The 26,631-nt window shown below is 50.2% G+C and overlaps 1 protein-coding gene across 1 annotated transcript in view; it reads right to left on the bottom strand.

The window, feature by feature from the left end:
• ko (Stork-head domain-containing protein knockout) overlaps positions 1-26,000 on the bottom strand; it is a 447,377-nt gene extending 421,377 nt beyond the window's left edge. The window contains exon 1 of the mRNA XM_075691312.1: positions 25,463-26,000. Coding sequence (XP_075547427.1) covers positions 25,463-25,805 — 343 coding nt within the window. The 5' untranslated portion in view covers positions 25,806-26,000. The remainder of the gene's footprint in view (positions 1-25,462) is intronic.
• Positions 26,001-26,631: the final 631 nt, after the last annotated feature.

Here is a 26,631-nt window from a genome sequence, read left to right as displayed (position 1 = left end):
TTTTATTTATTCGTGCGCCATTATTGCTTTCTCGACCTAAACCTCATTTCGTCGCAATTATGTCGGGCTATGTATTTCGGTACCACAAGCAATCGAGTGGGTTCGAGGTACCGATCATTTTTTTCGATACCGCGCGCACATCACGCGCAACGCCTGCAGGTCGGCGCGTACGCATGCACGTAAGCCACGGCCCGGGGCCGCTAAGCTAGTGGGAAACAACTACAGTGAAACAAGAAAGAAACTTTACAATAAAACCGGGAAATTACGTTAGCGTCTAATGCTATTTATTTTATGTTTTATTATACACATTTTTTAAAATATTCGTACAGAACTTATCTACGATGACTATCCAAGTATGCGAATAGTCGAGGTGAATATTCGAATACGCGAATACGAGGCGCGCCTGGATTCTCTCTCGCGCTTCCCTCTAGAAACGCTGTGCCGCCTGGTGGCGCCGCAGTGAACTCCATACATACCCAGTGGCACATCCCCACGCGAAACCCCACATTTTTGGACTGCACCATTTTTGGGATCATACGACATTTTTTTTTTTAAGACTGCATGATCTTCGGGATCGGCCCACATACATATTTGGTGAGATAGCTACACTAGATAGCCGGAAAGAAAACTGCTCTGACGATGCCAAGTATGCTATTCACATTATAAGTGTAAGCTAGGCAGAACACATCCCTGATGTGTATTCGCGTAAGCGAAGCTTGCTTAGTTTTGGAGCACGGTGCATTGAAACACAACACATGGTATACGCGCAAATGTGCAGTTCTCATTATTTACAGATTACGATGTGTCCATGATTTCGGATTCTTGCCTGATTACGCATAATATCGGTCTGTGTGCGGTGAAGTAATGGCGAATTCGGCAAATCGCACCGGAACACACCGGGGCTGCTCTGGGGCGACGATGATTCGATGAAACAGCACACTGGGGCGAACCGGTGCGATTTGCCGAATTCGGCATAAGAAGCGTGCTTAACGGCTTCCATGTTTACAATCCCTCTTGTGAGCACGTGATCGATATATCCACCGAACCTCTACGTAGGTATCGCGTCATCTAATACAGGTGAGTAGCTACATTTGCTACTGCCTAAAGTCGCCGCGCTGACGCTTTCCGCGCGTTTAAATCACTTGCTATTATGCGCATGCGTCATAGCCAACGCGAGTGAACTAAGAGTATGTTTATTGAAACGTCACAATGGACCGGGTCGGATTAGATATGAATGAGAGTTAAAGGTGTAGAAAGGGTGCAGAATGTGTGGTCCGAATTAGGCATTATATTAGCCGATACAAGACAATATGCGTATATCTTGCACAATTTCCAAGAGTTGTGGAAGCGTGGCGTTTTGACATTAGTGTGTACTACGTAGTCGGTAGCGGTTAGAAATGGACGCCAAATAGGGAGCAAGAGGCTAAGAAAGCTTTGCTTTCATTATTAGCATTGTAGTGTGAACAAATACGCTGAGCTCCACTACGATCCGACGTCCTTCACAGTTGAACTTTGCTGCTCACAGTTCTTTCTGCTTCGCACCTGAAACGTCTATAGTTAAGGACGAAAAATCGCAGAAGCCCTTACCTTTTGAGCGTCATGCTCGCGATGATGTGTAGTACGTTACCGTGTTAGATCGTTATGAGTGTTGCGGAAAATATGACCGTCAGCGTAAATTAACCACGGCAACCTACAGCAGAAGCGCACATCGCACATACAGCAAATAGTACTTCAGTGCTTTCTGGCACAATCGAACTGACGTCCATATATAACACAAACATGATTTTGATCCTCACTGCCGCTTGGGAGTACACTTTCTTGCGCGGCAGAATTATTAAGATCGAGCGCGTTCTTTTGAAGCAAATCCGCAACACAGCCGCGCCTATGTCCCCAAAAGCTCGGTGGTATAACATATCCTATACGCGATATGGGGTCAGCACCACCCAATCTCGGAGGCCACACTCGCAGTCTGCAGAGTCGTCTTTGCACGCTGGACAATCGATGGCGTTTTGCGTCAAGAATTTAGGAGTAAATTCGAGGACAAGGTTCATTGGCTGTTCACGAACACGCCGAGAAAACTTTGCGTTCGGCGGTACACGACGAAAACTTTTCCGTGTTAAGAGCCCATACTCCAGCCTTCAGGATAACTACGGACAAAATAGCGGGTGTGCGGCCTTGCTAAGGCTTCTCTCGGACACTGAGCTCGCCCCTCGCACTGAGCAACATTATCCTTACGACCTCTACGTGCGAAACTCGGTCGTTTATATTTCAAACAAGAGAGAGAGAAAAAATAATAATAACTCGAGCAGAGTGCTACGCACTAAGCATCACAGATATATCGAGCACCCGTGCCTTAAACGGCGCTGCCCTGTTGCTGTGACTATTTTTAGACTGCAACGAAAAAGAAAGATGTAAATGAAGTGCAATTGTGGGACGTAATGCCCTGCAGATAACAGACATAACAGATACACGTATGCTCAATCCATGTTATAGTACACGCGAGCACGAACATGGCGAATCTGCAAGTGCGCTCTCTCTTCCTTCACCCAAGAAGAAGGGGGGGGGGGGGGGAGGCTCTATTTTTTACTTCTCGACTGCAGTCGCAGACCTCTGAACTCTGTTCTCTTAAGTGTTCCGTGCCAAATTTTCTGAGCGGAAGTGAGGCCGAAAAGAGTGGACGACCGAGTCGGGCCGAATCGGCTTACTCTGCGGAGCACCTGATATGCAGAAAAAGCGGAACGCTTTTCGTTTCATTTGTTCGCGAACTCCCTCTCGCTATTAATGAGTCCTCGAAAGTGGTCTCTCGAAAGTTGCGGAGATACGGCCACAAGAACGGTATGAAAATGAGACCAGTTCTATTTTCTTTCTCGGTGGGGTAGATAAGGCGCGAGGCGGAAGGCGGCTAAGGATAAAAGCGCCCTTCCGCAAAGCTTTTGATCGCGGAAAGGCTTGATCCGCTGCCGCGGGCCTTCCTACAAAAAGATCGTGAAGCAGGTGGCGGGATCTCGGCGCTGAGGAGCTTTGGGAATGGCGCTTTTACACACACACACACACACACACACACACACACACACACACACACACACACACACACACACACACACACACACACACACGTGCGTGCATGCGTGCGTGCGTGTGGCGTGTGCATGTGGTAGTCTCATTCTAATGCGTCTTACAGGCTGTCGCCATTACTATGTTGCTTTCTATATCTCCTTTTGTATCAACTGATTCCTTTCTCATACAGCTAGCAGCGAAGTCAGAGAAAGTCATGGAGGCCATTGACATCATCTATACCACGAAAGAGATGGGTCAAGACGAAAGTGCCGTATCCCGGTACCCCCCTCCCATCGTGTGGCCAACGGACAGCGATGCCTCTGCCGAAGCCACCAGGCTCCTTGCGTACGCAGCAAGCGTTCGTCACGTGTGCATAAGCGCGAAAAAGTCGGAAGGGTCATTACCTCTCTCTGACTCCCACTGCTCAGCTTTCGTTTTTCGCCCGTTCTCAAACTTCTTGTCTGTTTTAGCTGACCAGAATGGCCCAGCGTAGCGGATGTCAGCGGGCGACTTTGAGACTGCAAACTTTACTATAGAGGGAGCCATATAGTACATACGCGACGGAAACGGACGGAAACGTACGTCCAAGCGTCTACGTACAGTGTTAGCAGTCGTGAAGCGAGGAGCAACTCGAAATGGCCCGCTGACCGCCAGTGAGGGATGAACCAAAAAAGTGGCGAAGGGAAAGATATGGACCGACGAAGGGGGGCGGAAAACAAACAACCGAAGAGCACATCACAGAAATGAACGCAGAGCGCACACACACTCGTCCGAGGGCATGGGACGAGCGCTCTGCCGGCCAGGCAGCCGAAGAACGAACCTAACAGCCAAATTCGATCGGCCATACCAGTAAGAATAAGAACGTAGCGGCAGGAAGTATCGGTTTCTGAAGAGAAGAAAGGACTGAATGGGTGAAGAGCGGGAAGGGAAGAAAGAACACGAAACCCCGTGAACACGGAACACGCACCGCGTGCACAGCTCTGTACAGTATGTATGTGCTACAGCAGCGCCGCGCGCCGAACAGCAGCGAAAGAAAGATGCGCCATAGATGCGTCCATCCTGTGCTGAGGTATGCAAGGGGGGCTTCACACGCAGTGGCGGCGGCTGCGTGCATTCCTGGCCGACCGACCGGCTCCTCCCCGGGACCCGCTGACTCGCTCACGGCTGCACCAGCTCCTCTCGCAGCACGCTCGCGTTGTATGCGCGCGCGTTATGTTTCTCTGTCCCTGCACGCACGCTCGAGCACCGCACTCAGAGTTGTACATACGTGCGCGCTTCTGGGCGCGTCCGCCTTTTTTATTATGCACAGAGAGTATTTCTCCGTTCCAAATACGCGTGCCATAATATTTCTTTGTCTCCGTTATTTTCGTCCTCCGGGGCCGGCGCGAGCGGATAGCTCCGCTGTTGCGCCGTCGACCCGCCGTTTAGCGCGTAATATACGCATGAGGCGCACACTGCGAAAGCTTGGCTGACGTGTGCTATACGTGCTCGCTCCTTCGCGCACTGCCGATTTTAAGACGGTTGCTGCGTCTGTGCCTCCCACTTGCATTTCTCATTTCCTTATAAGCCCTCACGGCCACATGTTACTTGCGGAACCTGTGCGCACGCCGCAGAACTGACGTCTCGTGTTATTCGTTAGCATAATCTTGTTTGTTCTCGTTTTCCTTTATCTCTTGTTCTTCGGGGAGGAGAAGGGGGAGGAGGTTCAGGGGGAGGGGGACATCCCACTTCTAATAAAGGTACCTTTACGATGTGTTGAGTAGAAGATTCTACGATTTCGTCTATGAGTGGCAGCGCTACAGTTTATCTATTATATGGTTATACGCTTGACAAGAAAGAAGAGAATGCGTGCATTCGAGGTGGCCGGTTGCGCTATATTGCTTGGCTGCAGAAACAACATGCATACAAGAGCCGCGCCGCCAGTCGCGTCTCGACGCCCGCGTGCACACTCACCCGCGGTGAGTCCTTCCGGTGATCTTGCAGGTATCGGCCACAGGAAACAAAAGCCACCATCTTCTCATTTCGGTATAAGCGCTCTCGGTAAACGGCTGCAATCCCTTTGCGCCGCTCTCTCCGCACACGAGGCGTGGCCCGAGCGTTCGGCTCCCGCGCTATCACCGTGACGCAGCAAGCGCCCCTCCGCCTGTGCGAAGGCAGCTTCTGGACAGAACAGCGCACGAGAGCCCAGGAGCACGCGTGCGGAGGCCCCCAAGAAGACGCAACTTGCAAGACGACATGCCGGCGGCGGAACCACCGTGCTGTAGTTCTGTGCAGCGCTATATATGTGCAGCAAAGTGTCACGGTCGCAGCGCGCGCCCGTGGACCTGTAGCCAAAAGCAAACTCGCGTATAGTTCGGACTGGACCGAGGGCTTGACGGCGGGGGTGTTTCGCACAACAGCGTAAAGCTTTTTCTTTTGCAAGAAAGAAAAGAAAGGTGACCTTATGAAGCGCTACAAACTCGCGCACTTAGTACGGAGAAAGCCAGTTCAAATTAAAGCATGCCGAGGTCAAAATCACTGAACAGATAGGATGCACTACCTTTTTGAGTCAATGCTCCTAACGGCAACTTTTTCGCAGTCAAAATTTCATTTATCTGTAAAGGCGTGTATATCTTTTACTTCAGTGTATGTGGTGCCGTAAACAGTATGCAATTATTGCTTCGGCTGGGACAAAATAACGCAAAAAGTGCATTATCAACCGAATGGTCCTTATTCGCTTTCCAACATTAGAATACTATAGGGACTGTCCCTACGATTCCCTAGGGCATCGTATTGCGCCGTGAACGTCCGACTTTTCTACGGTACTTGGTCATTACAAAATCGGAGTCGCTTTTCGTTCACACGAATCGTACCGCAACATACAAAAAGCCTTTCAACGCCGATATTTATAGTTGCTTCCTCGTAGACAGTCGTATATATATGCCATTGCCATCTTGGGGTCGCTTAAATTAAGACAAGGCTACATGTCATAAAAGAAATCGCAAGGAAGAACTTTGTATGCTCTGCCGTATACGGCGGAACATACAAATACATTATACCGCATGCTGTATGATGCATGCGCACACGATGGAAGGTTCACACACAAAATAATGACAGCTATGCAACCAAACTCTATTTAATGACTTCGCCAAGTAGTCGTAAAGTATGAATTTGGAAATCCGCTATCGGGAAGTTCCAGTAAACTGTAAGATCGTATGCAAAAGTTGCGTTTCAGCTGTGCCTATAGCCAGCGTTGTTCAGGAACATGCCGGACAAAGATCGCAATGCTTCATTCCATTCCGCATAGCCGTAGCGGTGAGTTGTGCCTTCCGCTACGAGACACGCGCGCTTTGGCAATCGCAATTTGTCCGGTACGTTCGAAAGTCCGCCTTTCTCAAGTTTCCTCGTGCAAATATTACTTAAGAATGAGAAAGAGAGAAAGAAAGACGAACGATATGACTTGCGCAAAACAGTGCGGTCTGTAAGATTTACATTGCGAGGCCGCCTTTTGCCGAAAGCAGCACAATGTCTTCAATTTCTCCATTGCCCCTGGCCCACGATCAGCGCCATCTTGAAAATGTCTGTTAATCCTGTAAATCAGGACGTTTTCAGAGTGATACAAGCGGTGGCCTTTAGTTCACGGCGCCGTGCGACACCAAGCGAACCTGTGGCACTTTGATATATTTTCTTTGCTTAATCTCATTTCAAAATTAAAAAAAAAAAAACAGGCCGGAGGGGGGGGGGGAGGAGCGTGTTGGCGGTACAGCCAAAAGGCTTCCACATAACAGCCCAAAATGGCGACGTTCGAGCCTGGTAAAATTGGTAAATCCTTCCGCAGCAAAGCTTGGGGAGTCAAAAGCTGCACAGAACTGCGGTGCCAAGTATCGGCCCCGCCGGCGCCTACGGCCAGACGGCTCGCAAACGGAATTTCCAGGACCCCGCTTGGCGGCGCCTTCTGGACGGTGTCAGTGGTGCCCTTCCTTCGGCGAGCACAACGAGAAGCAATCTGCTGGACGGCCCGCGGGTCGAGGACCCGTTGACGGGCAGCGATGACGGCCGCGTGCGGCCCCTTCCTCTCGCGCGTTGCGCTGCACGACGCGCGCGCGGAGCGTCGCTGGCGAGCCCCGGGTGAGGAAGAAGAGAGCGGCCGGTGTGTTTCGGACGGCACGAGGCGCGCCGCGCTCGAACGAGGGGCATTTTCCACGGCGCACTGTCGCGTCGTGCGCTCGTCGCTGCGGCAAGCGTTCTTCAAGAAATTACCAGTGGCGATCCGCGTGGTACGCTCTATCTGCATGATGATATCACACTCGCTTGCGTAATCTCCTCGGACGCCAGGAGCCCGTATCTATCGCTCAGCTTCTGCGGAGTTCCGCTGCTTAACACGAAGCAGCGCGTTCGATTCCAGACTGCGGCGAAAAACTTTGCTATGGGGGAGGGGGGGGGGCGCATACAGTGCGAGAGTGTCTGTGTGCTGAGATTTCGGCGCACGCTATTCATAACACCGATTGATATACTGTTTATTTTGTAATTATTCCGGCTACAGCAGGCACGATCAAGATGTATCGAAGTACGCTCTGTAATGTGATTCTTGAAAGAGCAAAAGCTAAAAGACATTTCGACCTGAGCTTGGCACTCCAAGCACTTCAAGCCAGCTGCTCTGCGCGGGCATAAAGGGAAGACAAGATGGTTTGGAGATGGTGACGACGTTGACAGAAGGCGCGAGTCTGTCAGAGGCATCTTTTACAACCGCGAGTCAAGCCCCCGTGCATGCTCTGCGGGAATGCAAGTAATGCGCAAATTGCTCTGCAACTGGATTTGCGGTCTGGTCAAGCTCTCATGCAGTAGCATGGCTTCAATATTTATTGAAGAAATGTGCAGAATATAACCAAGCCTTATATATAGCTTTCATTGATTACGAGAAAGCGTTTGATTCAGTCGAAACCTCAGCAGTCATGGAGGCATTACGGAATCAGGGTGTAGATGAGCCATATGTAAAGATACTGGAAGATATCTATAGCGGCTCCACAGCCACCGTAGTCCTCCACAAAGAAAGCAACAAAATCCCTATAAAGAAAGGCGTCAGACAGGGAGATACGATATCTCCAATGCTATTCACAGCATGTTTACAGGAGGTATTCAAGAGGCCTGGAGTGGGAAGAATTGGGGATAAAAGTTGATGGAGAATACCTTAGCAACTTGCGATTCGCTGATGATATTGCCTTGCTTAGTAACTCAGGAGACCAATTGCAATGCATGCTCACTGGCCTGGAGAGGCAAAGCAGAGGGGTGGATCTGAAAATTAATCTGCAGAAAACTAAAGTATTGTTTAACAGTCTCGGAAGAGAACAGCAGTTTACAATAGGTAGCGAAGCACTGGAAGTGGTAAGGGAATACATCTACTTAGGGCAGGTAGTGACCACGGATCCGGATCATGAGACTGAAATAACCAGAAGAATAAGAATGGGCTGGGGTGCGTTTGGCAGGCATTCTCAAATCATGAACAGCAGGTTGCCACTATCCCTCAAAAGGAAAGTGTATAACAGCTGTGTGTTACCAGTACTCACATATGGGGCAGAAACCTGGAGACTTACGAAAAGGGTTCTGCTGAAATTGAGGACGACGCAACGAGCTATGGAAAGAAGAATGATGGGTGTGACGTTAAGGGATAAGAAAAGAGCAGATTGGGTGAGGCAACAAACGCGGGTAAACGACATCTTAGTTGAAATCAAGAAAAAGAAATGGGCATGGGCCGGACATGTAATGAGGAGGGAAGATAACCGATGGTCACTAAGGGTTACGGACTGGATTCCAAGGGAAGGGATGCGTAGCAGGGGGCGGCAGAAAGTTAGGTGGGCGGATGACATTAAGACGTTTGCAGGGAAAACATGGCCACAATTAGTACATGAGCGGGGTAGTTGGAGAAGTATGGGAGAGGCCTTTGTCCTGCAGTGGGCGTAACTAGGCTGATGATGATGATGATGATGATGATGATGATGATGATGATGATGATGATGATGATGATGATGATGATGATGGAAAACAGCAGTCTTGAACCTCGATGGGTCTATAATAGCAGCGACCGATGCGGGGAGGTGGTTCCAGTCATTGCAGGTGCGAGGTAAAAAAGAGTAATGATACGCGTTCGTGCGACAAGACGGCACGAAAACTTTATGAGTGGTCGATTATGGTCGATTGCCGATTTCGGATAAAGAATGCGCCAGCGTCTTCCGTTCACGCATTTACCAAGCGTTGTGCGCATCCATTTCAACGTGTAGGCTTTCGCAACTGTGATTCCGCTGTGTCGTATCAGAAACAGTGTACCATGTCCTCTGTGTTTGACCCCAGTACCCTAATGTGACAAAGCGATATATTGTCCCAACAAGATAAAATACAGTATAGCGCCGGTGATAACACGAATCCCAACTCAAAGTACAAAATTAGGTGCGCATTAGCAGTTTCCTTAAAGCATTGAAGGACTCTGGCATTAGTCACACGTACGCGCAGTGGCCGAACGACAAACGACAGAACAAAGTTAAAAGAAAAGGAAAAAATAAACTAGGTGACAAGCGGCAAAGTCGATCTCGTGCCGCTGCGCAATATAATTAATCCAGAGCCCTCATTCACGGTATCTCTTAAATGCAGCTTTGCACAGTACAACACCATTAATTAGGATTGATTCTTGTACGACCCATATTTGGTCGCACGCCACCGCCGACGTCCCCCCCCCCCCCTCCTCCTTTCGTCTATTTGGTGGTGAGACGATACCAGAAACATGCTACAAACCACACGACCTGACCAATTTGTCATCGTACTGTTCTTTTCGCGTAGACGTGATAAGAACTTGGGAACTTGCGGAACAGACTACAGCTATATGCAGGCTGCCACCGCAGAACCAATGCAAACTGGAAGCAGGCACCGACATGCGTACTGTACAATGAGCTCTCAGCCAGGCGAAACAGCCAGCACGTAACACGTAGCTCTGCGTGATCCGCAACGCAAGCCGCAACACAGTGTGCGCCGCTTTTTCGACTTCAAATCGATCTGCCGATGCCGCGGTTACGTGTTCGTCGCGACCTAGAAGCGTGCCGGCGAGCCGCACGCGAGGGTTTGGGGATGAGACGTCCCTCGTGACGCCGTAGCCCACACAATGCGCCCTGGCAGGCACGAGACGGATGTCCCGGATACGCCGGATGGTGGCTCTTCTGCTTTCCTGCGTGTATACCGCATACTCGTTCGAATACAAGGCAGCCGCGATGATTGCTGGGCTGTCAGAAAATCCCACCGATTTGCGCGAAGAGATGCAGCGCTGATTGCGTTCACGAACGGGAAAATGTGCCCCGCAAATTGGGCAAGAATGCTCACGTGAACGGTGGACCGTTAGCGGGCACTGCACAGTCTGCTGTTGCTGTCCGATGAGAGGACTCCCACATACCGCGTGAATTCAGCTCTTCAGCCTTGGTAACGCGCGACAGTAGCTATCTTTCTCGCTGGTTATTTATTAATGTTCTGTGTGCTTTGTACACGTGTTGTGCCATTACTAAATCAGGTATACATGTTCGGGCGCCAAGCGAAACGCAACGTGTACCAGAGCAAGTAGTCGCAAAGTGTGTTTTGAAGTCGTCTAATGGCAAGATTGAGTTTAGCATAGTATACTCTATTTATTTATTTATTTATTTATTTATTTATTTATTTATTTATTTATTTATTTATTTTCAAAGTGTGCATCGCGTGTGAGCACAAAAGAAAAGAAAGTGCAATGGAGGGCGGTAAACGTACAGTTGCTCGTACTCGAAGGCGTCAATTTCTGCGCCTGCGATGGAGATGGGTTCTCGTAAGTGCTGGCCAGTCGCATGTACACCATACATTCAGAAGCAAAATATAGCTTGCCGTACAAAAAAAAAAATGCGTGTCTCGCACCAACTTAAGATTAGCATGCATTTCAATGTGTGAAGCTCGCGAACTTGTTTACCCGTTGAGAGTGCCTTGCGGCGTTATGAAAAAAATAATAGTAAAGAATGCGGAAATAGGGTCGAGAAAGAACTTATTATATATATATATATATATATATATATATATATATATATATATATATATATATATATATATATCGACACAGACAGCGTATATGATGGGCATCGTGCTAGGAGTTCCAACCACTTCTGCCGCCGTCATATCGCTTTTCCAGTGAAGTAGGCAGCCCCGAGTTTAACGCTACGTCCCGGCTTCTCCGCTTACTGCATCACAGACGAAGGTCAAGGGTAATACTCACGAGGCAGCAGCTCTCGGGGTCCCTTTAACTTTCGACTGAGCCGCAAGGTGGAACCACGAGCGCAGTGGTTCTACCTTGACGACCGTCACACTCACCGCGGGAGGACCGCGACGACGGGCCGTGCTTTGGTCATGTAACAAGGCTCTAGCTTCTGTAGCATTCATGCTTACTGCATATACGGCGCGCATTTGACGACCCTCGTCACTGCGTGCGGGTAAACGCGGTATCCCGCGGCCAGGAGGTGGCTTCTCTTCCTGCTGCGGCCGCACGCGCGCTCCCGGGCGACGAGCGCATACGCGCACCGCAGGGACACGTTCGTGACGCCGCGTGCGTCTCCGTACGAGCAGCGATTCCTCTTTCGTATGCGGCCCACTGTCGCGGCTGGTTCACTTCGTGGCGCGGCTATGGAGGTTGCGGGAAGCGCATACCGGTTGTGCGCTGAGCCCGCGGTTATAAGCGATTACCACGGAAGCGGCTTGTCGCTGTCCGCGTCGGTTTCGGCCACGCAGCTGCTCGCGTTCAGCGCCTGCTGCGCCGGTGGGCACGAAGCCTCCTTCCGGACGTGCGCGGCCACTCTGCACGAGGAGACATTTCCCCCGTCCCGTATTAAACGCAGCACCGCGTCCTTCACGCGTGGCTGCACGGATTATCTTGTGTTCGTCCTTTCCTCGTATATGCGTTTCCCATTGAAACGCGTCGTGGTTGCGGACAGACGAAGACCTTGGTATTCTAAGAAACACTTAGCTCGAGTACCGAGCGTAACCGCCGAAATATCGATACGCTTACATGTTAATTTAGGGGCATGTTTCGCTTTGTATGAACGAGAGCGACCAGGTAATTAGAATGATGCTTAACAACGTAGCGCTGCACGCCAAATGCGCATGTGCGACTTTTCTTGCGTTTGAAAACTAGCAGTAAACGCTGAGCGCTGGCGTCACTGTGGCCGCACTACTTTCGTACTAACGGACCAACAAGGTGGCATGATGCTTCACTTCCGGTAAAAACACATAATAAACCAAGATGCGTGATCATGCGCGCACACACACGCGCACACAGACTTTTTCTGTCCCACGCATGCGCGCTTTGTGGAACACTGGTCAATGTATGCGGTTCCCTCGTGATCCATTCTTGCGCAATCCAAGTTTTGCAGACAATGAGTATGTGGAACCAGAGCTGGCCAAGAGGCGCTACGGCAGTTTGAATGTGCAAGTAAAATATGCTGACACCGTCCGCTAGGGAGGCCACGAAAGTGGCACCACATATTTAGCGGTGACAGACGCGCGCCTTTCTGAATGTTTGCTTAGCCCGATGCGAGCAGCCAAGTTCCCATGCGGCCATGCTGGTTGCAAGGCGCGCATGTGCTGCTACACTCCACCCCGTCACGGTGCCCAGACAGATCAGAAGCTGGACGCACGTGCTTCAAAATTAGGGGTCAATTTGCTGATGCAAAATCGCTTCAGCGCAGTTACCCATGGGGTATACGTAGAGCGAACGACATGGCTGGGAGTGTTCCAGGGGCTCATTGTCCAAAGCTTGTCGTCTGGTATACGATGCTCAGCGCCAGTGTCGCCATGTTTTCGTGAAGCTTGTCGCTAAAGTGGTACGTAAAAGTTGCTAAATTTCCGCTACATTGCGCTGCAAAGTCGTTAAAATTGTCGATAATGTTTTTGGGCACCTTTTAGGTTATCAAGGCGCTTCGGTACACTATATTACACGCTACAGCGCGGCGTAAATCAATTACCTAAACGTCTCACGTATGTTCAGGTCCCGTCTGAATGAGAAATAAACAGTTAATGCACCACGTGGATATAGTATAGGGTATTTACTTTTATGCTTCCGTAACAACGGACGATGACAGCTGCGATTCGGCGCTTATCTTCAGCTTGTGAGGTTTCAAATGCAGCACGATTCAAAAGAACAGCAGTAACCTGATTTTCCTATAGCACGCGAAAGCACTTGATGCTTATTACCGCCCAAAGTTTCCTTTTTCACGGCGCTATGTAAGAGGCAGAAGGTAGGCATGCTGACACTGCGATAAGAATTATGTGACCTTCATGCATGTCACCTATACTACGCTTCCGGCCCTTGGTCCACCTGAAGGCTCTTTCGCAGTACTGATTTGTCCGAAATCCATGCGAAGCGATCTTGCGAGCGACAGCGACAAGCGATGCGACAGAGATGGCTGTCGCGTTCGCTCGTGGCAGTGTGTTCAGGATCGGGTAAACGAGCCCAGCGCCTCCTATCTATACGCCTTTCTTTTCTACACTCGATCTACCTTATTATTCACCTGTAGCGTTCTAAATCTCACAAGAAAATTTGTAAGCGCCCACCAGTCGAACGTATTTACTGACAGTGCAGAATACGGAGCGTTAAAACCCATCCAAATAAATTTCGTAAGAAATAAAAAAAAAGCATTTTGTGAGCACACGTTGAGTCATGTGAAGGCAACCGTTGCTTCATGATGGTCACAGAACCCACGCGTCCTGAGGCTCACAGCTAGCTCTTGAATAATAAAGTGGGTTCCATAGAAGACTATTTTGCAAGCAAATTTCCTAACTTCAGAGTCGCCAAAATTCCGAAATTTGGACACGTCGCTGGAAAAAGTCATCAGTCACTAAATTGAAAATTTTGTCGGTAAGGAGAGAAGAAATTCGCTAAATCTATGCGCTAGATTTATGAGCAGTTCAGTCCACAAAAATGAAAGAGTAAAACGTGAGATTTCTTTGTCCACTATACTCTACCAAAGTCGATATACAAAGTATAGACTCCCAGTCAAACGAACCTAGCTAAGCCAAATTTTCAGATATGAGGAACAATGTGCGTTTGCCGCCGACCATATATATATATATATATATATATATATATATATATATATATATATATATATATATATATATATATATATATATATATATATATATATATAAGACGAAGAAGGGTTTCGCGCCAGACCCGAAGGTATAACATTGAAAACGAACGTTATGCCATATGTGTTTACTGAAGTGTCGGCCGGAGGACCGGCCGTGGTCGGAGTAAATGCCTGCACTCCCACGAAGGCCAGTCCTTCGGCCGAAAGTCAGTAAAAACATATGCCTTAATGTTCGTCGTCTTTTTTTTTTTCATTGAATGTGATATATATATATATATAGCGAGAAAGAGAGAGAGAGAGAGATTTATATAAGTACTGCGAAAGAGCCTTTTCAGGTAGACCAAGGGCCGGAAGCGTAGTAGGTGACATGCATGAAGGTCACGTAACTGTCGTCGCAGTGTTAACATGCCACCTTCTGCATCTTTCAGAAGCGCCGTGTATTGTCAGCGTGAAGCAAGCGGCGCGTGCCGAATTTAGCGTTAGATTGCGCTAAAAGAACACGGCGATTGCGATAATGAGTGTTGCTGCTGTAGTTTACTATAGCTGAAAAATCCTATAAGTTGTTTGATTACACAGAAAGGCAGCTATCTGAAAATTTTGGCTATGAACACACAACTGCGAACTAAGAGACAAAGAGTAACAATATCAAGAGGGAGCAGCGCGCCAAAACAAGGAGATAAGTCAGCAGGCTAAGAAGAACAAGAATTGAGGGAAAGAAAGAAGATTAAAGTGTTTTGGTCTTAAACAGGGACGACGCGTACTTGGAGCCTCGCCACAGGGATGTTTTGACTCTGTTTATGATTACGTTGAGGCTACAAAACGTCTGCCATGCTCATCTCTGTTTTCCTTACTATTCCTGTATATAATTATAATTTGCTTCCAATCTAAATCGTTCAGCAAACCTTATTTAAAATTTTTCTGGATATAATCATCCACTGATCTGGTCCGACTTCTGAATTACGCAATAGTCCTTTGTTGGCAGCTTTACGTTTTTCCAGCTATTCATTCGTTGCTGCAATCGTCCGTGCGTACAAACAACCCGATGCTTGGCCCATCCCCAACTGTGGGTACGTGCCATGCTTCAAGACTCATCATCATCTTAATGAACACACGTATGCAAGTACGTAGCCCACGTGCACTGCCGTGCAATCTGAGAGTGTACGCGTATAGTAAATTCAACGTCACACTGGGTCGACAGAAGACCGCGTCTGCCGCCGCCTCTACCGCCGCCGATGATGTGCCCTTGTACTTGGCCCTCGAAGGTCGGCTCCTCCGGACAGCAGCCGGCCACTACGGCGGCAGCCGGCGGGAGGCAGCCAGCAGAACGAGCCTGCTTTTCTTTCTTCTCTTGCCGCGATTGCTTTTATTTCATACCTGCCCGCGGGCGTCCCTCCCGCGGTGGCGTTGTCCGAGAGCCGTGCTTTTTTTCTTTCTGCTCGTGTGGATCCATTTGGAAGCGGCGGCAGAACTGGTTGCCGCGTGTTGAAACTTGTCGTACGGCGGGCCGGCCGGCCGCCGAAGCCGGTGTGGCGGTGGCGAGCCCGCTTATTGGCCAGCCATTTCTGGCCACGGACGGACCGAGTGATCGACTGACTGACTGAATGAATGACTGACGGCGGCGGCGACGACGACACGTACACACGGCTTCGGACGCGCAAGCCCGCCACCGCGACTGCCGATGAGTGAAGTGGGCCAGGAATATCGGGGGAATTGTCGCGATGGTATACATGGAGGGCGTCTCGGTGGAAGCGTGTCTTTTTTTTTTTTAACTTACGCATGGAGAAAAAAAGAAACGCCTCTTCATATTCAGCCTTGCGCAGTGTGAATGGCATTCATTCAGAGAGAAATATAATTTATTTGGGGAAACGCAGAAAGGTTGGCCTGAAGTAACAGTCCTCTGGCCTGCTACTCTGTTCGGAGGGAAAGGGGAAAGAAGAAAAAGAGGGGTATACGAGTAGTAATGACGAGAATGGACGCGACTATATGAGCGCGTTCGTCTCCGAAGGGTCCGTTCACAGCCTTGAAGCTAAACCTCCACGTTTAGCGCATAAAATTGCTTGAACAATTCCTGCCGCCGCGAAAAAAGAAAGAGGAGGGAGCTGTGAGGCGCACCATCCCTTTACGTATTAAAACATAGCATGCATAAATGCATCATAATCGCACCGTATTGTACAGTTCGTGTCATTCGAGCCCAATGGAAGAAACCAATGTCCCGTCTCCTTCAGAACAGACGACACGAAGTGGATCGCACTGTGGTTGATGTCCGACGCAATGTCCACCGCGGCAGCTCGACGGCTGTGGCGTTCTGCTCCTACACGCAAGCTGGCGGATTTGATTTCCGGCTACAGCAGCCGCGTTCTTACGGAAGCGAAATGGAGTAATCCGCGTTTCCTGAGATTGGGTGCAGACGCGGCGTATTTGCTAAACCGTGCGACGCTGTATGGACGGAAGTTAGCCAAACAGCCTTACAAAACTTCGTTCGTGCTACCACAACCCTCCCTTCCGAAGCCTTCAAAACGAATGATTTTTAATGAGTTACGTACCCGCAGGTACCTTCCAAGTCACTTCGAGGATGTAATATACGGGTAACCACTGCAATAACAGCGGTGAATTGGGTGCAATGGTTGGTAAGCAGTCACGTTTTGCCTGTATCGTGCTACTCGTCTGTAGAAACGGACACCCGACATGCGAGAGGGTGCAAGACGCGCCAGAACTGAGAAATATCGTAACTGAGCAGCTAGAGAACTGGCTTGGCTGTACAGCTATGTCGAATGTATACACAGCACCACCGGCGGGTCACGATATTTCCAAAAGGAACGAGAAAGTCTGAGCTGGTTCGCCGGTTTCATATACGTTTTACCGTTGTCGATGTTCGTTGACTGGCCTGTTTAGGCCCAGCCGTGTCTGCGTTTTAAGCCCAAACCACGTTGAAACCAAACCATCCTATCCCGGTATTCCTTTGGTACAGTGACCTTAGTACTCTAGTTCACTGTCCCTATACTGTCCCATCGCCTTTTGAGAAACACGCGTAGACGGTAGCGCCTGGTTGCTCCTTAAGCACTACGTATAGGAAGCCCCTTGGGGCTGCAAAAAAAACCTGCGAGGTGGCATTCGTGCTACTTAATTAAAATAGCCCAGAGGACTCGTCTCGCCATAGTCATTTTCTCCGTCATTTCGCTAGACCCTGAAATTGTGTCAGAAAGAAGTGGGAGAGCAAGCGAAACGAGACAGCAGAGCACAGGGATGGGCGCGCACAAAGGATGTTTCATCCAGGTGCACTGCTCTGTCGCGCTCTCCCTCGCTGAGAGGTACGTTAACGTATACAGAACGCAGCAGCAAGGCCACCATGAAGCATGAAGGCTTCGTCTCATTGACGCACTGGTAAGACTAAGCAATTACAGCAAGCAGCGCTTGCTTTAGCAGCAGCTGATTAGTGGGCCCTTTGTCCACCCGTGACAGTCGAGTTATTGTCCTTCTCTTTACTTCAGCAGATATTGAATCGCCGGAAAGACCAAACAATGAACGCTGACCGCGGGACACACACACACACACACACACACACACACACACACACATATATATATATATATATATATATATATATATATAAAGGAACGAGAAAGTCTGAGCTGGTATATATATATATATATATATATATATATATAATGTGCTCCAATTAAGTATAAACACGGGCCGTTAAAATTGCGCCTCCACCGAAACGCGAACAAAGCCTGAGAATCCGACACTCCAGAGGAGGGCAATCCCTACAATTAACCATCAATTATAATCGTTCTAACGAAGCTCTCGAACGCGCTTACTTAAGGTTAAGTGGTCCATATACGTTTGGGGGCAGCGCGCACTGGCACAGTTGCAGACGCGCGCCGTCAAGATGGCGTTGGCAAATAGTTCACGGGTCATTTATAAGCCTCTATGGGGGCAGTTATTTTCGTAGCAGATGCGTCGGGCCGCAAATAAGGGGTGGGCGAAAGCGTACACAAGGTAAACGCAAAAGATAGCTTTCGGACCAGGGTACCCTAATTGGCCACACAGACCTTGCCATAATCCTCTCACAGCCACAAGACTGGCCTGGTCACCCCGTGAAGAGTAATAGACGCTTCCAATTAACCTTCTACCATTTATAACGGCAAGGTGGCTCCCAAGTGCAAGGGGTCGACAGGCACGAATGACGCGGGTATATTTTACGAAGCGCGCGCGGGTGGCGCTGGGCAGAATGATTCTAGGAGAGGAGGAGGATGAGGCGACTCGGTGTCTTTGCGCTGGCAGTGCCGCGACAGGAATGGACTGAGCCGCGCTCGGTTTCAGAAGCGTAGCATCATTGCTAAAGGAAAGAATAAGGAAGCGTAAACTTCAGGCTTTCACGCTGTATACGTGGAGTCGCCAGGTTCGCGAAATTCGATGATGAACCACTTCAAGGCTTCACCCATTAAATTACGAACACCCAGTCGCGGTATAAGCTTCGCGGAACGCAGAAGACTGCGATCGATCGATAAAAAGTGTCACCAAGTTCGGCTCGACAAATGCTGAAGCTACACCTGACAGATTACTGGACCGCATATTGGTTTCGCTTCGTGCACCTATATCACGGTATAAGAATAATAAGTACCGCGAGAGCCTGGCTGACCAATAAGCCCTCGTATGCTATATTATAACTTTGATGGCCAGTTGCCTGCTCCTATAAGAATAAAGTACTAAGTGTCACCTGCGGTTGAAAGGATTTTGTACATCCGTTGCCATGATGGTCGTGAGTGGGCGATGGCTAACACTCCCAGGGCTAGGTTTAATGCATGCGCACAAATACACAACTCGCAGCGGTATACTAAGTGGCTACGGCGTTGCGCTGCTGAGCTCGCGTTTGCGGGCGCAGCCGCGGCGGCCGCATTTCTATGGGGGCAAAACGCAAAACACGGCGCTCGTGTGCCTAGATTTAGGTAGAGGTTAAAGAACCTCAGGCGGTGAAAATTAATCCGGAGTCCTCCACTAAGGCGAGCCTCGTAATGAAATCATGATTATGGCACGTAAATTCATAGAATTAACTTTACAGTATAACAGAGATAGATAGATAGATAGATAGATAGATAGATAGATAGATAGATAGATAGATAGATAGATAGATAGAGAGAGAGAGAGAGAGAGAGAGAGCAAGGACAGGAAAGGCAGGGAGGTCAACCAGACGAGCACCCGGTTTGCTACCCAACACTGGGGGTGGGGAAAGGGGAATAGAAAGAGGAAAAGAGAGAGAGTGTACGGAGGGAGAGCCGTTGGGCGTAGCTCAATGGGTGTGGGCGTCGCGCTCGCTTGTCATGTGGAGCTGGCGGGTTCGGCTGCCATCGGTGGCAAGTTGCCTTTTCTTTTATTTTGGACTTCATTAAGGATATCAACAAGAGATGGTACCCCGCCTAGCCCGTGGCCTCTGCGCAAAATATTACCGACTCCTTTGTGACTTTTTCGAACGTTTGACGCTGAAAGGCAAATAAATATGCTAATGTCATCGCCTACCTGCTCTACTGGCGATCATTAAAACTAACACGCAGAGAACCCCCCGAAACACTGGCGTAGAGCTCTTATACAAATTCTAGGTCATGCTCTGCAGAAACTTTTTTTGATGTTTTCGAGAATTAAGCTGCGAATCATACGCGAGACAGATGACCAGTTAAAATGCGGCCGTGAAAAATCACTCGTTGGCGTGCACGGGGAGCAGCAGCGCAGCTAACTGCACCATTTTTTTCGCTTCGCGAGAAGGCAGCAGAACCCTGCTGCGAACAAGAGCGCATCTGGGCCACACCTTGCCGGCGGACTCTTGGCGTCGCTGTGGCGTCCTCACGCGGGCCGCGACGGTCCTAAATGCGCGCGTGGACAAGCAACCGCCGCGCCTTCGCACAGCCACCGCCTCACAGTGGGCCTCTTCGATTTTCGGAGTTCTGGCAGCCCGCTGGCAGCTAGATGGCAGCCAGTTAGTTCCGGTTCTGACAGGAAGTCACATGGGCTGGGACCCCAAGACAACCCGAACCTGCCCGAAGTTTGCAAAATCGAACGCCGGTACAGCTGGCCAAATGTAAACATGCTACCAGCATGGCAGCGCCCGTCGAGGCCGGCACGCGCTCGGCGTAGTCGGCCCATTTATGCGTTGCCAGCTTGAAAATATATTGTTGCATTCAGGGATACGATCACTTTCGCGCGATTTCGCGCGACTCGGCGCAGGACGCGTACTCGGCCAATCTCGCTTGCGCAGCGCAACAGATGGCCTCCGACGCGGCGGATGAGAAGACGCGAAATCGTGATTGTATACCCGAAAGCGATAGCTGGAGGATCCCTGCTCGCAGCGATCACGTCGACCACCGGCGACATTTGATGAGTTGGCGTTGTGTCATCACAAGACATGAAAAAGCAGGTTATCGGGTACGTCTAGCTCATACGCATAAAATTTCGCGTCGACCTGCTTGGGCTTCGATTTCGTAAAGTTTGTTGTGGCTGATGGTACTTCTCATTTAAGGAGCTGGGGACGCGGCTGGCGCATGAAAATGCACGTCGCCTGTGACGAGCGAAACGTTTCACACGAGAAACAACATTGGTCGCAATCATGAGAGCAATAAGCCAATGTACGTGTGTCTAAATGTACCGAGTGCAATCAGTGTATTCTTAGATCAACGGCCTGCAGTTCGAACACATATCGGTTTCGAGCTGCCACAGCATACGACGGAGAGACGGAGCAAACACGGGCTAGCTGCAAGGCCTTCGCTAACTGCAGAGAAAGGAGATATACATACGCGATATATGTGAAAAGGAACGCCACCAGAGAAATACGAACCCAAAATGTACCGCAATGTGTGAGTGAGCGTCTACAACTTGCGTGGAACACGATGCAGATAACATGCACGCATGAGAGCGCGGCGCGCTGTTCACCGCCGCGAAGAAGCAATCAGCTGGGGACACGCACACAAAAGCTTCAAACGGTTCACCACGGCTCGTATCACACCGCTTCGCGATGCGGAACGGTGCGTTAGTACCTAAAAAACGCTAGAAGTAAGGAAATCCGAAGATGACCGTAGACGGTTGGCTGAGCGAGGTAAATTTAAGTCCTCAAGCACCCGCGTTGCAATCCGTGAAGCCCCCGTAAAGATGGCGGTGAGCGCCCATCGCCTCTTTTAGTCGTCTGCTAGCCAGAGAACTTCCAGAGAGCAGCCAGACCAAAATCGTCCTGGCAGGTTCTGGCAGCCCGCGGGTAGCCAGAACCGTCCAGCGCGAGCAAAACGAACGCTCGGCGGAAGTGCGTAGCGCGGTGGGCGGAGCAACCCGAGAAAAACGAAGACGCTCTGGCTGGCTCTGGCAGCCCGCGGGTAGCCAGAAGTGGAAAATCGAAGAAGCCCAGTGGTAAGTGCGCCGCGCGACCGCGTTCACGTTACCAAGCTTCCGCGACGGTGTGGCCACCGTAGGACCACCTGTTATCACGTGTGCACTGGGCACAATTAATTGCGGGAAAAGGCGAGGCTACGGGGTTGTTACAAGTGCCCCTGCACTCCGAAAATAAGGCCAGAAATTACGGCTCGTGCTCCTTAGGCATGGCCAGAAACAAGAAAACAAAGACCTTTAGACTCTCTGCGCAGCCTCACCTCCTCCCGTAAGGCCGAAGAGGCATTGTTATCGGCGTCGAGCACGGCAAACGTTCAGCACTCTCCGGAACGACTCATTTGGAAACCTTTCGCCATCTCTGCGCGCGCTGCATTCTGCTGACGCTTGTCTTGCACATCAGCTTGCCGCTTCCATTCATGGCTCGCACACCAAGGCGGGCTGTGTGCTGGCAGCTCTCAGCGTCAAGAGAGCTGGACCCACCGCGAATGTAGGCGCGCGCGGTTCGCGTTCAACGAACCGTGTCACGCCGCTCGTCTTTTCCAGCGGAGCGCGGACCATAAGTGCGCCGTGAGCGCTGTTTGTGACGGAGGGTAGAAGACGGCGCTTTTTCTTTCATTCCGACTGAAGGGATTTCTATTACCACAGTTACCGAGACAATTTGGAATTCTTACACTTCAACAATGTATATACTGCGGACTTGTTGCGGCCCGTGTTAGGATTTCCTATGAATACGGGTTGCGTAGCGGAGTCGGAAACGTAGGGTGCAATGTTTGTTCGTGTGTGGGGAGAGAACGGAGGGATAACGGAAACCCAGTCTGCGGAACGATCGTACCCCTGCGAGCTCAAGTTTGCCAGTGTATAGTGGCCAGCAAGTGACCGCTGCCCTCTCTCCATCTCTCCCCCTTTTCCTTTCTCAAGCACAGCCGACGCCCATGGGTTCCGCGCAGCAACGCATAACGGTAGGGAACGGAATATATAAGCGGGTACAAAAGCAACGGCCTGTCTTCGACACACAATGACAAGGAAAGACTACGGCAAGAAGAGCCAGCCTACCGAATACTGCAACACGCGTCCGTATCAATCTCGCTGTGACAGACTACTTGTTGCATATTATCTGGCGAGTTCATAGTACGGAAAAAATAAAAGCAACAAAGAAAGACATAGTCAGTGTCTCACCTTCAAAACAGTTTTGAGACTCGTCCCGGTCTTTAGTCCCTTTTCACTGTCGTTCTCTCTACACAGACGCTCAAACAACAAATATTGAAGGCAGACTGAGCTGGTTTAACGACGGTGACAACTGGCCGGGCTTAGCCATAATACTGTTTTGAAGATGGGACTGTCGAATGTTCGTCTTAAGTGCCCAGACGCCACGGTATTATAGCACTCCACCGACTACATTGAAGCTAAAACTGCGTGTCTTCTTTCGGCGCACATTCGCATTCGAGACGTCGCAAATGACAAAGTCACAGCACAAGTGACTTTGTTCGTGTATACACGCTTCGCGAGTGCATGGTGGCGGACGGGCACAAGCAAATGGGGGGAACCCAAACTTGGTCTGCCGAACCTACAGCCACCTGGAGTTCCTTCTGACACCTTACATTCGCAGATCGTACGTAAGGGGCTTATTCACTGTACGCGACATGTAATAGCGGAGCTTCTCAGTTTCGGAAATTGCACAGGTAATTTCGCAACCAATTAATGTCGCCACAATTAAGCACGGATTCACTTTAGATGTCAAGTTATACGTTAGAAACTTATACCTTACATTGCCTTCCGAGTGCTAACCGCGGACCGGAAAGTCATGCCTGCTGTGGCTTTTGTCATTTGTGACGTTTCAGATTTGAAGGTATCCAGCACGGAAAAGAAGAGAATTTCCGCTTCAATGTAGTTGGGGATTTGTAATTCCCTTATCGCGCAAATATGTTTCGTCATTTCGCTAATGCTGCAACTTTGATTGCGCGGCGCGTTTAGGTCTGAAACGCAATGGCACACTACCTAGGCGCATTACTAAATAGCCGAAAAGTAAGGTCTGTCATGTCCGCGGCAGCGGAATTTACTTTATTATCTCAGCAGCACAGCTCGTCAAAAGTCACGCACGACCAACAACAAAAATAGGGTTTCTGCAAGTTGACAAACTGCGTACGTTACTAGCTCACAGGCACATATTTGCGCGGCCGTCGAATTTAATCATAAGAACGTATACAGTCGTTCCCAGCACATGAGTAATGGGAGTGCATGGCCTCACACATCGCGCGCTTGATCTCCCGTAGACAGAGTGCCGATAAAAGCCAGTTCCTCGAGGTGCGCTTCTACGCACCTTCCGCTGCTGCGGCGCACTGGAGCAAAGAATCAAACCGGTACGTGGAAATCGCTGTATACGTTTGACTCAGACACAGCGTGCTTCTGAGCGAGCGCGTCGGTTCCAAGGTTGACATGAAAGCCGTTGAGCGACGCGTGCCTGTTCTCGTACGTGGTCCAGATGTACCGGCTGACACCAAGCTCATACTCCTGTTAGTATACGGGCATACGAAAGAATGGCAAAGTTGAAAAAAAAAGAGCAAAGAGCGCACTGTACTTAAAACAAAGCTTTTTAAGCAGGTATTCCTTGTTTCTGAAAACCTTGTGGCAAGTATTTGTCCAAACCATGCAAAAATATGCTTTGTAGGCGTAGTTCTCAAAATGGCCAAGAGCGAGAATGTTTAAGAGCGGAATTCGTGCCAAAGCCGAGTCAAAAAGTTCGCTTTAGAATGCTGAAGGCCACTAATGAACTTTATTATAGCTTCAGTTATTATTAATGAAATTAAGCTCTGGAGATTCACGTGCCAAAACCACGATCACCAGTAATTGTTTTGCCAGAAGGGAGGATTCACTAAAAACGATCACGCAAGGAGAGAGATGGATTTTGGAGGGGTACTACAGCGGTGTACTGCAGCGTAACTCATTGCGTGATATGATGCCAAATAACTGACTCACTGAAAAGCCTTGAAGAAAGCACCCATTGCTTTTTATCTCGGTCACTAACATGAATCGACATCCCCTACTCGTCACCAAGATCTATATTTTTCGGTAACATAGATGAACGCTTAATGATAAAATAAAAAAAAATAAAGTTTCAAGATTTCATTTCTTCCGTATATAACACAGAGAGCGCTGAGATACTGTCTAGAGCGCGATTTTCGTGCCAGTGTGAGTTACAAAATGCAATAACCACGGGACCAGTACACGGCGTGTACAGCATACACCTTTCTGACTTGGGAGATTGCCGAACGGCTGTTCAAACAATTATCGCCGAAATCAAAGTATTTCACTCAGTTCGGGTGGTTTAGCGGTTCAATTCAATCAGGCTCGGCTGCGGCGCACCATAAAATTTATCACGAAGCCAATTAAATAAAAAAAGCAAGAGAAGAAAAATACACACACACACACACACACACACACACACACACAGAAACGATGGAGATGGAGTCGAACCAACATCCTCACAGACAAGATACAGTCATTGCAAAGGGTGCCACAAATTCCAGACGACCTCGAAGTTCCTCAACAAGCGCTCTGCACATGTGCACGCACCGGCCTACGACCGTTGAACTCTGCAATCATGCATGCGCCTCAATCAGCGTTGGGTGAGACACTCGCATGCTTGAAAGCAGCGGCTCTGTGCGGATAGAAAGAAGCAAGAACGAGAGCCTTGGCGCTAATGGCTCAGTGTCTTAGAGGCTCACAAAGCTGTCAAGTGATGTGCAGCGGGCACAAAAAGAGACACAAGAGCGGAGAGCTTCGATAGCTGTTGGGGCCACACAGGTTGCAACGGCGATTGAGGCTCTCGTGTGAGATACACTCATGGCTCAAGACGGCAGCAAAGCGAAAAGAAAGAAAACCTCTGCGACTCCGTTTCGAGCTGCGGAGCGCTGGCGACTCACCGAGTTTCTGGATCTCGTATCCGACCGGCGGACGCAGCACCCGGCGGGACCAGGCGGAGCGCACCACTTCGAGTGTGTACTCGTTGCCGGAAACGAAGATGGTCGAAGGGATCAGGTAGCCGCGATATTCCAGGCAGGCGACGCTCTGCACCAGGCACTGGTTCCAGAAGCATTGCGCATTTTCGTGGACGAAGCCGCGGAACAGGGACCAACCGGGCGGGCCCGCCCTGTCCTGGGCCGACGCCTCATCCTGGTCGTCGTCGCTGCCCACCCGGCGACACACCACCACCAGGCAGTTGCCCAGCAGCAGGCAGCGGCGCCTGTCCTCCGGTCGCGGTGCCATCGCAGCACCAGCACCGATCACATGGCACGTCAGCACACCAACGAGCACCGCCGCTTGTGTCGCGCGCGCACCACCGCCCCAACAATATCCTCACGCACGCTCGGCTCCTCTCGATGCTCCCGCCGCTGCCACACGCCGACCGGCCCGACGCGCTTCTGCTGCTTCTGCCCGGCACTCCGCCGAGGACAGGTTGGGCTCCCCCCGCTCGCCCCAGTGGGAGAGGCGCGGGAGACGCTGGGGCGAGGGGGGAGGCCCTCGCGTCGCGGTGGCCCGCTGCGGACGACGGCGGGGCGGCTGGCGACGCGCAGCGGTCGACGGCTGCAACGCGCAGGTCTTCGCCTTGAGAGACCGGTGGCTGTGTGCTTCGGGGACCGCCAGAATCGACGCATCGTCAAGGGTCAGCCGCTGCTGCGCTTCGGCGCGTGGCATTCAGAAGCATACTGTACATCGGGCTCCCGTCAGTTTATATTTCACTACTTCCGGCAGTTGCGAACCTCTGTCCAGAAACAACCCAACACATCGACAGATTTAGGGAAAGAGGTATAACTGCGAGCCATGCACTGCATTAAACCTTGCGGTCATCTGGCGAACACAGTCGAAGCCAAACTTTTAAGTCCACTGACCTCTGTGTTGTACATGTTTGTTTGTTTCTTTGTTTTCCTTCGGTTGACTGACTGAATAAACTGTATTGAAGCCAGCAAGAGGTAGTGGCTGGGCCTAGGCCTCACACGTGCGGACGTCGAGGTGTTGCCTCTTCGCCGCCTCGCAGGCTTGCTGGGTCGCCCGGAGTTGGTCGTCAAGGTTGGAGCTACGCAGGGCAGCGTGT

The sequence above is a fragment of the Dermacentor variabilis genome, chromosome 1 (assembly GCF_050947875.1).
Source record: "Dermacentor variabilis isolate Ectoservices chromosome 1, ASM5094787v1, whole genome shotgun sequence".
Taxonomy (NCBI): domain Eukaryota; kingdom Metazoa; phylum Arthropoda; class Arachnida; order Ixodida; family Ixodidae; genus Dermacentor; species Dermacentor variabilis.
This window is presented reverse-complemented; position numbering and strand designations above follow the sequence as displayed.